At 34.9% G+C, this 15170-nt stretch overlaps 2 protein-coding genes across 3 annotated transcripts; one reads left to right on the forward strand and one right to left on the reverse strand.

Moving 5' to 3' along the window:
* LOC106174253 (lysM and putative peptidoglycan-binding domain-containing protein 2) lies at positions 1-9950 on the reverse strand. Of its 2 annotated transcripts, XM_013555714.2 has the most exons (4): positions 9741-9950; positions 8571-8869; positions 7972-8025; positions 1-1532 (listed from the first exon to the last, which is right to left on the reverse strand). In XM_013555714.2, exons 1-4 carry the CDS (start codon positions 9894-9896, stop codon positions 1328-1330), a joined length of 714 nt encoding a protein of 237 aa, XP_013411168.2. In that variant the 5' UTR covers positions 9897-9950; the 3' UTR covers positions 1-1327. The 2 variants fall into 2 exon arrangements, with proteins under 2 accessions (XP_013411168.2, XP_013411170.1); XM_013555716.2 differs by lacking the exon at positions 7972-8025 and having other exon boundaries at positions 9741-9949.
* Positions 9951-10048: 98 nt separating this feature from the next.
* LOC106174196 (transcription initiation factor IIA subunit 2) lies at positions 10049-13302 on the forward strand. The gene is made up of 4 exons (XM_013555630.2): positions 10049-10234; positions 10571-10675; positions 11072-11198; positions 11544-13302. Exons 1-4 carry the CDS (start codon positions 10163-10165, stop codon positions 11558-11560), a joined length of 321 nt encoding a protein of 106 aa, XP_013411084.1. The 5' UTR covers positions 10049-10162; the 3' UTR covers positions 11561-13302.
* The last annotated feature ends 1868 nt before the right edge of the window (positions 13303-15170 follow it).

Consider the following 15170-nt stretch of genomic DNA (forward strand, 5'->3'; position numbering starts at 1 on the left):
GACAAAGATACATATAGGTTTTATTATTGTGATTATTTCTTCAATGCTAATTTTTACATCTTCATAATATTTTTGTATTGCACATGTTCGCTTGGAATAAATATCAGATGCTTCATAACACAAATTACATCCACATTCTAACACCTTTCAGATACTGACTTTTCTGAAATACAGAGTATTTTTCTTTTGATATACAGTAATATTTTTATTTCTCTGCCTATCTACATTTCTCTCCAAAATAAATAACAGGCAAACCAAAATATCACATTAACAGGTGTGCTGATAGTGCAGTTCACCTGTATCAATTTAACTACTTTTGAACCGTTTTACCGCATAATTCATACTTCACAAAAAAACTACCATGATAAATAACGCACGATTTTGAAAAACATCACCAACATGGCACCCTTGCTTACTGAGCCTTGACGGCTCTTTGTCTTAGCCACAACCTTGTACAAAATGCCCAGTGAAAGAGGTTATCTGCAGCAGCACTCGACAGGAAAAAAGGTTGACCTTTGACTCATTCCTGATTGTGAATTGGTATGTTGTATATTTCATTAAAGACAGACATCATCCTGTAGAATAAATATTACAAAATATCAGAGCAAAATTTTTGTTGGTGATGATCCTGATGCAATATTTAAAGTGAATGCATCCCAAGAGACCTTGAACGCAATAAAACGCTTAATGTTGAAATCAACTGTGAAAACCAAGAGATAATTAAGAAACCCACTGGGAATGCTATCAAAATTTAACTCCATCTTCAACCTTCTACAGTACATCCACCAAACCGTTAAACAGAATAATCATCATAATTGTAAAATGCAATGAAGGCTGAATACAGAAATGTGGCTAAGCATTAAACAGCACCAATATTGTGTGAATCAGTACCAAATCAATAATAATCAATGTTCAAGGTACAAGAATATGGAAGCCAAGCATATTACTTGTTAGCAATACCAACTGACAATAATCATTTGTACTGCTGATCTGTTCCAATCCTATTAAAGGTAGATTGGATATTGCTTTACTGATAAACTTAACACCAATTCACAGCTCATGTAGCTATTCCTTTTGTTAAGGACCAATCTAATTTAAAGGAAAGATGGGCTGTTGCCCTCAAAATTGCCAATTCTCTTTAATTAACTGAATATCTTTTATCATGCTGAGCTGATAAAATTTCCAATCAAATTCAGAACTGGGATCTCATCAGTGTTTTTTATATTACACAAAATTATCTTGTATTTCAAAAAGAAACTGTCTTCTAAACATTTTAGAGGGTTGTGGGAAATGGGCTTGATGTCAACTTTATCTCCTGCCATCATCATTACAATTCAAAGAATTCATCTTGTTTCTTTTCAAATAGTTCAGAAGAATTTTCCAGCTGTTTTGTTCTAGCTCTAGGCCTTGTTACAACAGTCTCTGGAACAGCCATGGGATCCGATTCTAAACTTGGAGGTCGCTGCCTGGAACCCATCTTTGTTCTTCTTTGTGGTAAATGAGATAGGGGGTTGGTTTCATCTTCAAACATGCTGGAAAATTAAAATATTTTTATTGTCATCTAATTTTACAAGTCATTGTTGCATTTTTATCATATTGCACCCTGAACAGAAACTGCCTTTTTTGCAAGAATCCAGGGTGCTTTCACTCATTACTCAGCCTGTTATTCTACATTAGATGTTCCCGTGTTAATGTGACTATAGACCTTAGACCAACCTACAAAGGTGAGAGCTATTTACTTAACTCTCTTTGTCATGGTTAAGTGTAGAACCTATATAATATCCTGTCAAAAAAGGTTACCCTATATAAAATCCCAGCAATATCACTGCCAAAATTATATTTTAGAACAAATATGGTATTAAACTTGTTTTATTACAACCATTCTCGGGCACCCTATTGCTATTATGTTCAGATTAGAGATATTGTGTGACTTTTCATTACATACATACATTGAACAAGGCAGTTTAGCATTTACCCTAGTTTACTTTAAATCTCAAAAAACATTAATGAATAAAAGCAAACTGATTTTAAAGTTCGTTCATGTCAATTTGCCAAAATCTTTATGAATTATATAAATGAATTAGTCCATGAACCCTCTTATCTACTGTTTTTAGGCTTTTAAACTGTAAAGGACTTTATGGAATCCCTCAACTAAATAATGCTGTATTAGTTTTAAAACTTGTTGCTTCAAATAAAGCTAAGTACCTAATATATATAATGTTTTCAACTGGTTGCATGATAAAAAACTGTTCACTTGACAAATGACACTACAACTCTCAGAAGGCAGCAACTGCTCCTCCTAATTAGTCTGGCAAACAAAAATACCCTTGCACTCTGTCTCAAGGAAAAGCAACCACACAAGCAGAAAACTTCAACTATGTTAGCCACTGTCCATCATGGTATTGTTCTGATTTTGCATGTAGTATAATATACCTGAATAAATTATCCCCATACAAGAACCATTTTAACCAAAATGGGGTTACTGCAGTTGACAACAATAGGATAAATATAGTAAATGTGTTACACCATGAATTCATGATTTCCATCCTTCAAACCAGGTGTTTTACTTTCAGCCCAAATCAACTGCTCCACCCACACATGCTTCACATCTATAAACAAAGTGTAACTATCATTAAACTGCCACTTGAACACTGGTTCCATGCCAAATGCTAGTAAAATTGAAGCTGGGCACATACAATATTGAAAATTTGCTCAGTTACTGGCCACTTTTTCTACTTTAGGTCAGTACTAGTAGATTCTTAGGCTTTATGTCCTTAAACTGTGAATGGCCAGTAAGATTAGACGTTTCAGACGCAGACTGTTATCACGTATCCAATGTTACACCTACACATGGTTATTGCTACCACATATTTCTGGTAACACCCACATATCATTTATTGCACACACATATTTCCCCTTTACATGAATGGCAAACACCCACAAATCAGGTACTTCACTCACACACCAAATAGGTGTTAAAACATCACCTCAATGGTTTTGCTCACACATCCAAGTATTATAAACACCCACACCATGTACAACTGCCACATATCATGTGTTACATCAACAAATGTGATTTTAATCTGTCCAGACAAGGCTTTGTTTACCAAACAATAGAAAACCTCGTTACTGTCATTTTAGGGCAGACAAACATGCTTGCATCTTAGACTCAGACAGTGTAATTTCCTGTTGAAACAATCTGGTCAACTGATGATATAAATAAATCTGATATATAGTTTGAAATACAGTTACTCTGGATGGACATTCAGTTTATACTATCTTGCCAAAGAAAAGAAATGAAAAGGCTTTTGACAGACAGAGGGGAATACAATGGGGCATCTGTGTAAAGAAGATAGCTATGCCCATGAGAAATTGGAATGGAAATTAACAACTTTGCGGAGTTTTTGTACTATTATAGGCTTCACCTAGTCTAAAGTCAATTAAGTCTGTATTTGTGCAGATGCATGAGAATTGTTATTATTTTAATGTCACACTGGTTGTCACTGTTTCAAGCGAACTATGGAGGTTCACATGACGCAAATTCCGATTTAATTTGAATTTTTCTTATTCAAAAAGCAGCATGGTTTATCAATTTTCTTTGATTTAATTTAATCAAATTAGTTCCATGGGATGATTGCATATTTTCATAACAATACACTAAATAATGTCTTTGCTCTCTCTTTCTCTTGAGCTATATCAATTAATTTAATAGAGCACCTGACGTAAAATCAGATTTCCTCCCAATATTTCCCAGTATTAATTATATCAATTATCAAATTGAGACAAAAATTATTAATAAAATTATTATGTTACAGAATGCAGTAATCCAGCAAAATCATTTATAGTTCTATTAAGGTTTTTTTAACCTAATATATTCTAATACAAAGCACATAATCTGGTTGTCTTAAAAGTTTCAATTAATTAGAAATGACACACATGAATCTTATTGGACAGCTTCATTTAATTTAAGCAAAGAAAACCTGACCTTCAGGCCGAAAACCACATTTCAAAGGGAACACAGATATTTCTGATTTGAAGAAAGTCATAACCTTAGCATCTCATTCTGACCTTTTCAACATTTAAAGGGCATTATATCCGCCTATAAAAAACATTCACTAAAATAAATTGGTCTGTCGAAGAAGGCATATAAACAGCATGCTGCAAACAAAATTTGACTTCATGTTTTGATACCTTTTCAGTTATATATAGCTGATAAGATGATATATTTTCCACAACCAACTTAAGTTTCAAAATCTCCATGAAATTACATAAAATCACTTAATAAATTGAAAAAAATCCTTTTAGATCAATCAATCATCAAAATTGTCAATGTCTCTCTATAATGGCTTGAATTCAGACTTTTTTTTTCACAATGTGAAAAGCACTACTCATTAAGAGAAAAAATATACACAATGTCTAGGAAATCATACGTGACAGAACAAGTCTGGCTCTGTGCTCTTTAATGTGTCATTATATCTATTTCCAGTGGCTTTGTGATAAATAAGGACGACTGTTCACTTGACAAGTGACACTTCAACTCTGAAAAGGTAGCAAATGCTACTCCTAATTAGCTTGAAGGCTACAACATAAAAATCCCCTAGCAGAAATCAAAATCTGAACAGAGAATTTTACTTTAAATCTACTGTAAATTTCGGAATCTTTAAGACTGCATGCTATGCTATATGCAGGTAAAACAATAGTTATAAGAACATGTGTAAATAAACAATAATTATAAATATCTAAATTTCACTGTAAGGAATTATGTTGCCTATTCATCAGGTCTGCTTAAACCTGTCTTAAATTACATCCTTGCCAACATGAGCTTAATATCACAATAATTGTGATAGAGCAGACAGACAAACTTCAATGCCTCTTCTCAATGCAATAGTTGAACCTCTCTTGTCATTTCAATCCAAGCAAATGCATCTTTCTCACATCAGTTGAACATAGTAGAAAAGTTTGAATGTTTTACTAAACTGACCTACTTATAATCAAATTATCGAAATAATATAGTTAGATTAGGACAATTTCTGTTCAACAAATCAATGTAAAATGAGTGCTCACATGCCAATCAACAACAATATTTTGTCACAGGTGTCAACTGTTGTAAACAGAAATAACACAGTAAATTATGAATACTCCTGTAATTTTTTTTTTTCATGACAAATCTCTACAAGTTTATATTAAGCCAATATGAAAGGATTACTTAATAGTAACTGAGCCAACCAGCCAACAATTAACGGTCAGTCCCTCATAATTTTTTGAGGTGCAAAATATTTTGGTAAATAAAAAAGATCACTTTAAAATGACAGTTGCTTGAATAAATATCTTAATTTATGTAAATCATCTATGTAAAAAATCATTTATATCAAAAGCATCTTAGACTGGGTTCCCATACTTAGATCGTTCCATCTGGATTGACCTAACTCCCTGGGGGTTCACGCTAAATTGCTATCAGCTCAAGAGGTTTAAATGTCTGTCACGCCTACCGAATCAGCTAGGGGTAAAGATATTTACCCCCTAACAGTTTTACTAGGCGTGACAGACGTTTAAACCGGTTAGTGTGATAGCAATTTAGTGAGACTCCCCAGGGAGATAGATCAATCTAAATATCTGTGGGAATGGTCCCTTAAACTCTTTGTTATTAGCACAGATGTGGCTGGAGGCAAACATGTCATCAGGATATGACAAGCAAGCACGTGCCAGTGAAATGCCAGCCATATTTTATCAGATTTCTGACAAATGGGTGACAATAGCAAACCTGCTGATATATGGGAAACAGGTTATGATAAGATGTGCATTCTGCAGTGATTTAAAAATGAAATGTACCGGTGAATCATTTTCAAATACAACAGCTCGAGAAAATCAATATCTATCACTTGGAGAAAACACCCCCTCGTAGTTATTCAGAATTTTCATCTTCTATTCTACTATTAGGAAACCCAAACTATGGACTTCAGTTCCCAAAATGTTTAACAATGACTCGTTATGTCCTTGAACATACTGAAAAAAATCATCAAAAATTAAACAAATCATGATATGTCAAGAAATTCCATATTTCTAACATAAAATCTACATGTACTCCTGGACTAGCAAAGTGTAATATTTACAAAAATGACATAGCATACTCCTCACAAAGACTTCTGCTGGTAATTTATGTGTTTACTGACAGAGGGCTTAACTGACACACGAGATTCATCTATGCCAGAGCCCAGGTTGAGGCTTACCCCCCCCTTCATCACTTTTTAAAAGTGGGGTGCTTGACCCCTATACACATGGCTTCCTTCGTTCAAAATTTAAACCCATCTTTTAAGAGGATAGAAACATTTTCCAAATAGAAATGAGGTTCAGGCATACTGGTGTAAAGACAGCAGTCATAGACCATATTCACAACCAAAGTTTATCCATTAACTAACAGATCCCTGGCTCAAATATGGCTGAACCACTTGAAAGCCTACCACTGATCCCTGCAGGTAATCTATTCAGTGCCTATTAGGAGATTATCCAACAAGATTTCCGCGGATCAAATATGACGGACCCTACATGAAAGAAGAGATGACTAATCGGCTGATGGTCTCCCTGCCTTCGCACACACCATTAAACAGATTAAATCACAGCTCCAAGGTTTAATTACTAGATCCCTGCAAGAATGGCACGTGTGAAGCCGGGAGACCATCAGCGGATTAGTTGGCCCTTCTTTAATGTTGGGTCCACCATATTTGATCCATGGTTCATCTGACATGAATGCCCTCTTGTTCTGAATGTGTTCAAAAGTCACTGTCAGTGGTGTATTACATCATCAGTCAGCTGTAGCATAAGTGACCAGCAGATGTCCCCCTGGGGGAGACATTATCTTTACAGATACTGCACATTTGGAAGTCTAGTATATTTTATTGTAAAATAAAGATATAATCATATGGCAAGTAACCTACTTAACCTTATCAAGAAATTTCACTTTCTTTTATGAATCATTCATGCTTTTTTTGAAGACTGAAACTTGGGTGTCAAATCTAAGTCGAATCAAACATTAACAGAATTCCCATTTCCCTCAAAATGAAATGATCATGCATGTTAGAATCAAACAATTAAACGTGTGTGAAATCTACCTGTGAGTGATTGAAATCATATTCCTAAATGCTGGAAAGTGGGCCCCTGAAACAAAATAAGCAGGTGCTAAAATGATGGGTGGGGTCAGGGCAGAATATGGCAGTTGCGCTATAAATCCCATGTAGTGAACACTACAGGATCTGTTGCTTTGGACAGATGGTTAATTGTATCAATAGCAGGTTAGTATTTTAGAGAAACAACAGATACCAGGGATAGATCAGATAAACTGAAATAGATTATCATCTGGAGGAAGTTAGGCCCACCCACATTGCCCTAGGGATAGAATGGCTTGGTAAAATAAATGTGCCTGATGACACTAGCAATAAATTTTGCTTGATCCTGGTTCACATCATACTTGTATGGTGGTAATTTTGAATAAGTTTGTGCATTAGAAATTGACATCAACTTTTGGGTTGCAATTTCAAAATAAGCTCTGTTTAAACCAGGACCACTTAACACAAGATTGAACAAGTTGCAACATCCAATTACCAGATACATGGATATCACACTGAGTCTCAGATTCTGGACATAGTGGGCTTCATTTACACAGAGCTACGTGTATAAACTTTTGCAGTCTATGTGAACACTGTACCAGGTGGTTTGAACTCTTGCAAATCAAATCCACCAGTGTAAAAATATAAGTTGTGAACAACAGTGCTCTTGATAATGTTGAAATCAGTATCACAATGACTCTGCAGACATACATATCAATTATATTCTGTGCTTATCAATAAATGATAATGCTAATAAAAAATGCAAAATGTGAACTCCTAATTTCGTTTTGGCATGTCAAAATTTACTGATATAGGGTAAAACTGGGGGGGGGGGGGGTTGGGGGGGGGTAGGAGAGGGGGTTGTTAATACCTAGCTGTTGGCCCATCCTTAGTAAAGTCACGTTGGAACTGTTCTAGTTCAGGACTGCAACAGACAGTTAAGAGAGACAAGGTCACCACCACAAGAGGATAAAGATAGGAGAGTTACTGTTAAATTTTCATTTAGTAAATCTGAACTGTTTTGGTGATATATGTAGGTTAAGAAACACTGGCACAAACAGCTAAAATTAATCAAACATGTTCTGACAATATCATCTAGCATATTTACACAAAGTATTCTTGAATATACATCAATATATACTAGTAGATAGTTCAATGAGAACAGTACTTTATAATATGGACATTGCAAATAATCATGGACATCTGTCAGATTGCATTCCAGTGTTAAAAAATGCATACTTGATATACAAACCTGCACCTTGTCCTTGACATATCATTTTTGAAGAGTCTTATTACTTCAATTGAGAAAATTTGTTTAGGATATTGTTTTTAGCACTTAAAATACCTGGCAATATTTACATTAAATATCTTATTTGAAAAAGCTGAGATGTAAAAAAAAAAAAGACGTATTCAATAATTCCAGGTGTGGGTTGCTTCACTGAATTTTTTCAGCATAATAAAGGCAATTACCTTTTTCTGTCCTCTAATTTTTGTACATTAGTTTTAAGCTGAGCAAGTGTAGTATCAAATCTGCTCAAAAAATCCTGAGCTGTAATACTGGAAGCTTCAATATCACTGTTTGCTGTGTGAGAGTTTTCAGTTTTGCCATCAATGTCCCCATTAGGACTATTTCTGTTAGTAGTCAGCAGAGTAGCTGGTTCCCCACTGATGCCTTCTGGACTAGATGAAGTCACAGGAATAAGTAAAGTTTCCCTCAAAAACAAACTGTCATTAGTCCACATTTTATTAGCACGTTTAAGATCCTGCATCTGAAATGGAAAAAAAATGAACTATTTGAAATAACTCAATATAAAAGACTGTTTGTGTGTGTGTGCGTGCATGTGTAGGGCAGGGGAGGGATGGAGAGGAAAGGGGGTGAGAGACACAAGTACCTTACATTTGAAAATAAAGTCTGACCTTTCAATATAAAATGTTAAAAATAGTTTATTTATTATTAGTAAATTTTCTCCATGAAATTAAAATAAGATTTTTTTTCACAATCTAAAAACTTAACATGTTTTCATCATTTACAAAAGAAAATTACTCATGATCTGGCATCATTTCCCCAATTTTCTAAAGAATTAAAACTAAAATAACCAACTTGGAACATATTCAGCGTACATTTCATATATACAAATAACAAATAATGCCACTGCTTTTTTATGTTATGCACAGAGTAATTATTCAAGCACGATCCACAGTCTCAAAAAAACAATGATGTGCCAAAATGATTAGTATTACTCTAGTGATAAAAGGACAGATTTATAACGCGGTATCTCTTAAATATAATATATTGATATCATGTTATGTACAGTTCCTGTTAAAAGTAAGAAATTTCTGCATAGCTGAATGAGGTACCCCTTATATGTTATAAACTGATATCATATTACATATAGTTCCTGTTAACAGTAAAAAATTATTCAATGTCAGTGCAAATTTAGACTATAAATGAACTTTTTATTCGGCTTCAATTCGTGACAAAGTGTGTAGCTTCCACTTTCTAATCCTAGTTTCTTGATCCGACACCAAAATCAATCCTAAACAATTACATATAACATATAAAAGTTCATGAAAAACGTCATGTGACAACTTGTCAACTGACCGCTACACCGTGCACTATCAATGGTCTCGGTAACGTACCGGAATTTCATACTTCAAAGCAAGCCCTTGAAGCGTATCTCCGGGTTCAATCTTATGTGTGATGTATTTTTCATTGGTACGTTTGGTTTTTGTTGTACTACCATACTTGGCTTGTTTTTTAACAAATTGTCCCAGACCCTTCTTCTCTGTTGCCATCTTCTCATCCTAAATCGACTTTTCGTCCAAACCGGAAGTTCTATACTCTCGACGCGTATTTTTGTTCGAAAAGAAAAATATTTCTGGCTTTATTTTTGAATTTTTCCAATCAAACTAACGATATACTCTCATTAATACAAATCAGTAAAATAAAAAATAAATATAAAGCAAATAAAACATAAATATTGGAACTGATCTTTTAATTAGTACATGCGCACAAGAATGTTTAACTTCAGAAACTTCCGGCAGAGAAGCAGGTGCCCACAATGAGTTACCAACTTTACCGAAATACAACACTGGGTAATACTTTGCAAGAAAGTTTAGATGAGCTGATACAGGTAAAATTTCTAGTTTTCATGTTTATTTTGTACCTTTCAATAAAGTTTCATTTTTCCATCATCAGTTAAGGATGTCAGTTATCAAACCTCACCTTTCCTGTAAATGCGTTGTACATGTTATGTACACCCCTGTACTGCTACATAGGTATACTAGTTGTTCAGTTTGGGGGACCGAGACATCTTTATATATCTACATAACCCTGTCATTTATTTACATATTTATGTAAATGTCTGTTGCCTACAGTGTAGCGTCTACATGTAGCTTTACAGTTTCTTAAGTGTAGTACTTGCCTCCAATGTTGTTTAGTTATGACGAGTGTTTTATTTCATTTTCAGTGTGGCCAAATTACACCACAACTTGCACTGAAGGTCTTATTACAGTTTGACAAGGCTATCAATAATGCACTGGCCACAAGGGTAAAGAGCAAACTGACTTTCAAGGTAAAAGTTTGAATAGTGATACCCATTTTAGTTCACTTGACATTACAAGCCAAGAGTGTATCTCAATATTATTACATTTATGAGTCAAGACCAAATATTGACATCATAATGGCATATTTCAATATTACATGTGTAAGTTAAAAGACAATGAATATGTATTTCACTTCTCTAGAATATGCAGTAATGGTACATCAAATAACAATTTAAGTTTTTCTTTGCAATGTTTAGCAAAACAAATATCAAAGTAGCATTAGAAAAATGTTAAATAACACTTAGAAAAGAATTTCTTTGCTCACTCCAGTAGTTTAAGTAAGCTTTTAGTCTAATAATAAAGTCACTTTTATTAGAGGAGAGTGCAGTTACTAGTGTCATGGTAAAAATCTCTTTATCTTTCAGGGACATTTGAACACATACAGATTCTGTGATAATGTATGGACCTTTGTACTCAATGATGTTGACTTTAGAGAGGTCACTGAAGTAGTCAAAGTGGATAAAGTAAAAATAGTGGCGTGTGATGGAAAAGGTCGGTTTTTAAATGTCAAGTAATGTGTATTGTGTGAATGAAAGAAGATATTTTAAACTCTGGTTACACATGGTTTTTTAGTTAGCCAAACTCAAAAAAGTTTGATTAAAGATTCAGGATAGATCAGAAATGGGCAAACTAAAGATGAATAAGATTATGTTGGTGGTTCATTAATTGATAAACAAATAATGAGAATTGAACTGCCAAGGCTTGCCACAGGTCTGTGCTCTCTGAACCATATACATGTAATTACTGCTTGTTGCTTATAATTATGAAATGTGACTTTAATTATGGGCCTCTTTGTTTATACTTTCATTTTATAAATGATTTTTTTGTTTCTTTTAGGAGTTGGGACTACATGATAGGAGGATAAAACTTTATCCAGGTATTGACACAAGCAGACTTTCCACCCAAGACTCCTAAGTCTGTCAAGTCATGTCTCAAGTGTGGTATTTTGTCTGGAAGCTCTTTTATATTTTATAAAGTACATATATGGGAACGTACAGCAGTGGCCCAATGGTTTAATTTTGACGATTAGAAAGTCAGGTTTTTCATTAATCCCATGTCAATTTGAGGATGTTTTAAATGGTTTATGTTGTAAAATTTGCTTACCATGTACACGATGTGAATATATTCATTGTAGCATTTAAAGAAATCGTATGAAAGATGTCATCTCCATCTTGATCATCATGTAAAGCTTGAGTCTGAAAGTAGTCATCATTGGTGCCCTAATGTTTTTTTTACTGTAACATTAAGCCACTTGCATTTAAAATGAGAAGAAAAAAAAGGAATTTGCATCCAGTCAGATATATTATTGTCAAATACTGTAGAGGATAATAATTTTTTTTTACTGTAAAATAAAAAAAAAAATATCAAGTTGTACAAACCAAGAATGTTTTTTGTTATTTTGATCTCGTTATTTTGATAGAAGAAAGATTTAAGAACAAATTACCAACCCCATGTGAATGTGGTTTCATTATAATTGTGATCATTTAAAGTTACATACGAACTGAGTATCGGTTGAGCGTGGATTCCCAGTAACACTTAAGGTGTATTCCCAGAGATTTAGATCAATCCAGAGATTAAGATTTAGATTGACCTAACTCCATAGGGGTTCACGCTAAATTGAAGTCAGCCGAGCGTGCACCATAGTTAATTACCCCCTTACAGCTTTTAGTAGGTGGGACAGACGCTTAAGCTGGCTAAGCTGACAGTAATCTAGTGAGACTCCCCACAGGGATAGAACGATCTAAAATCTATGGAAATGGGATCTTAAAGACCACTTCTACTAATTTCTTATACGACTCAAATAAATTTGACATGTGAAGGGATAAACTGAAAAGATCACTCAATCAGCCGTAAAAGAGCTTTAGACTGCTTGTTTCTTTAAATTTTAGTGACCTACTTTTCTGCCTCATTGACATACAGCATCGAATGCTAGCAAAAAAATCCATTCAGACATTTTCAGGTAAAATTAAACAATGCCTTCTGGTAATTCTCTTAGTTAAACTACTTGAAACTATATGCTGGCATTTGGTTGGCTTTTGTGGCAAAAATTCACTTTATATGCATCTTTAAATCTTGGTAGCGTTTGACCCAAAGTTTTTAACGAGCCTCACAAGGGCCATGGAGAAGATAAATTGTAAGTCAACCATGTTTTTACCCTCATGAAATGTTAAATAAATAAACAAAAAGCAGATTATAAATAAGATTGTTTATTAAATCTTGTATTATACACATGAAAATTGATAATTTGCAAATTTATTCTTGCAAACGTTATATAAAAGATAGAACATTAATAAATAGAATATGACAAAGTCAATGAGAATGGAAATCCCTCGAAAGCAATGACAGCACCAGCCCTTGGTTTCACAAGGAGGGTCTTCCCTAAGAAATGAGATCTTGGGATGTGCCAAAATTGCCAAAGTGAAAGCAAAGTATGTGTGGATGATGCCAAGACAATTTTAATATCAATTGTTATTGTTTTTTATTCACATTTTATACCCCTCCTTTCAAGACAAAGGATACCACGGAAAAGTTTTTTTCCAGAAATAAATGGGTGACAAAGTATCTGTGGGAGAATAGAGAGACATGAACGATATTAGACATGTAGATCATGGAAAAAAAATGTACTCAATGGCACAAAAAAAAGAGACCCTTTCAGTCTAATATAAAGTTATCAGTTGCATGAAGTTCTTTCATGTAGTGTAATTGATGAATCAATGAGTGTGAACCATAAAAAGGTATTGACTGTTCTAGTCAACTTCTTCAAGGAGCAGGGTGAAATTGTGGTAGAACATTTATCATAATTGGAGTTAACGGTGGCTAAAGCAGACTCTCTTTTCCAAGGATTATGTCAGCTCTTTGAACAAAAGCAACTTCTATGGTGTAAACTTGTGTCAATTATGATGGATAGTTGTGGAGTGATGCATGGTTCAAAATCTGGCCTGGAGGTACAAATCCAAAACAAGAAAGCCAGCCACTTGCTTGACATAGATGGTGATTCCTGTCACCATATGCATAGGTAATTTAGAGAGCCTCTTTACACATATCTACACTGACCACAAATCCTCACCAGATTTGCGGCAGACTATGGCAGAGATCCGCATATTATGATCTATCATCCACGTTGCAGCAGATGTCTACATTCAATGGAATTGGCTATCATGTTTTGATGTGAGCCAAAACATCACTCGATTGCTGGATGCTTACGAAGTTTTCTATCACTCATTCTTGCCCTCTGCAGATAAGGGCTTGTATTTAAAAAGCCTATCATAGATGCCATGTTTGAGAGGATGGATATACCAGTAGGCACAAAAGCACGCCAAAAAATCAAGGAGATCCAGCAAAGGCTACAACAGAAAGCGTTGACAGAAGATGGAAAAAAACAGATATATGAGAAACTTATCTTCTAAAGTCTCACTACCGAGCTGATCCTCTGGGTTGGAAATTTTGAAGAAATGTATTCCTCTTTCAGTCCAAGCAACCAGTGATCCACAACCTCCATGATCAACACTTGTTGTTCAAAGGTAAGTAGTGTCCCTTAAGAAGCTTCAGATTGAAAATGAAGAAAATCATCTACCTATTGCTGAGTTGTCACTTGGAAAAAAAGCAACCAAAATTGTAGAAAAGGTTCTAAAGGAGGATAAACATGACAGTACCATCAATGACTTTTTGCTTAAGGCAAAGAAAACCTTTGTTGGCTGTGCCTCATATCTCCAACACAAACTGCCACTGGAAAATGAAGTCCTCCAGTGTGCCTCTGCACTGGACCCTATTGCAAGGGGGCACACAGTCACCTTAAAAGAGTTGAAAAAGTTCCCAAAACTTGTGAAAGTACTGACAACTGAAGAGGCCGTGTACAATCGTAAAGTCCATAAGCTGCAGTCTAGTTCCACTGTACCCCCAACAACTGGACCTGATGGCAAACCAGTGTGTCCAGATCACTAGTTGGGACAAGCAAAGTCAAAAGTGTGGCAGGGGCGGATTTAGGCCGTCTTCTGGGTCTTCTGGAAGACGGTCAGATTTTCAAGTTTACCTTGACGGGTATCTATTTTTTTTCTGTTGGAAGACGGTCAGAATTGGAGGATGAATCAACAAAGATAATTTGGAAGACTGTCATTAAATAGATCTGGATCCGCCCCTGTGTGGGCAATATGGCACTTGCTGTTCTCACATGCTTTCATGGTGCTCAGGTTGAAAGCAGCTTTAGGGTCATGAACCACATTGTAGATTACAAGTCTGGTGACATCAGGACTGACACCTACAGTGCCATCCAGACAATACAATTTCTGGGGTATAGGCACTCATAAATGACAGTGAGTTTGCCTCTTTACTCTAAGTCATTGAAAGAAAATGTCCTTAAAATAAAGCCTCACAAGTCCTTGTGTTAGCCCTATATATACATTGCTGTTTGTATAGTGTATTGGTGTTCACATTTGTTTGCATATTCACTTTGGGATTAGCAAAATT

The sequence above is a fragment of the Lingula anatina genome, chromosome 2, assembly GCF_051362555.1.
Source record: "Lingula anatina isolate TDL-2025a chromosome 2, LinAna3.0, whole genome shotgun sequence".
Classification (NCBI taxonomy): domain Eukaryota; kingdom Metazoa; phylum Brachiopoda; class Lingulata; order Lingulida; family Lingulidae; genus Lingula; species Lingula anatina.

What these genes read in the sequence shown, in the direction of transcription:
- LOC106174253 (XM_013555714.2), bottom strand. Translation starts at nt 9,896, where the DNA reads ATGGCAACAGAGAAGAAGGGTCTGGGACAATTTGTTAAAAAACAAGCC. An exon ending in AAATTAGAGGACAGAAAAAG is followed by an intron (nt 8,026 to 8,570) that starts GTAATTGCCTTT and finishes TGTCTGTTGCAG; the next exon opens with TCCTGAACTAGAACAGTTCC. An exon ending in AAGGATGGGCCAACAGCTAG is followed by an intron (nt 1,533 to 7,971) that starts GTATTAACAACC and finishes TTAATTTTCCAG; the next exon opens with CATGTTTGAAGATGAAACCA.
- LOC106174196 (XM_013555630.2), top strand. Translation starts at nt 10,163, where the DNA reads ATGAGTTACCAACTTTACCGAAATACAACACTGGGTAATACTTTGCAA. An exon ending in GTTTAGATGAGCTGATACAG is followed by an intron (nt 10,235 to 10,570) that starts GTAAAATTTCTA and finishes TTTCATTTTCAG; the next exon opens with TGTGGCCAAATTACACCACA. An exon ending in AGAGCAAACTGACTTTCAAG is followed by an intron (nt 10,676 to 11,071) that starts GTAAAAGTTTGA and finishes TTTATCTTTCAG; the next exon opens with GGACATTTGAACACATACAG.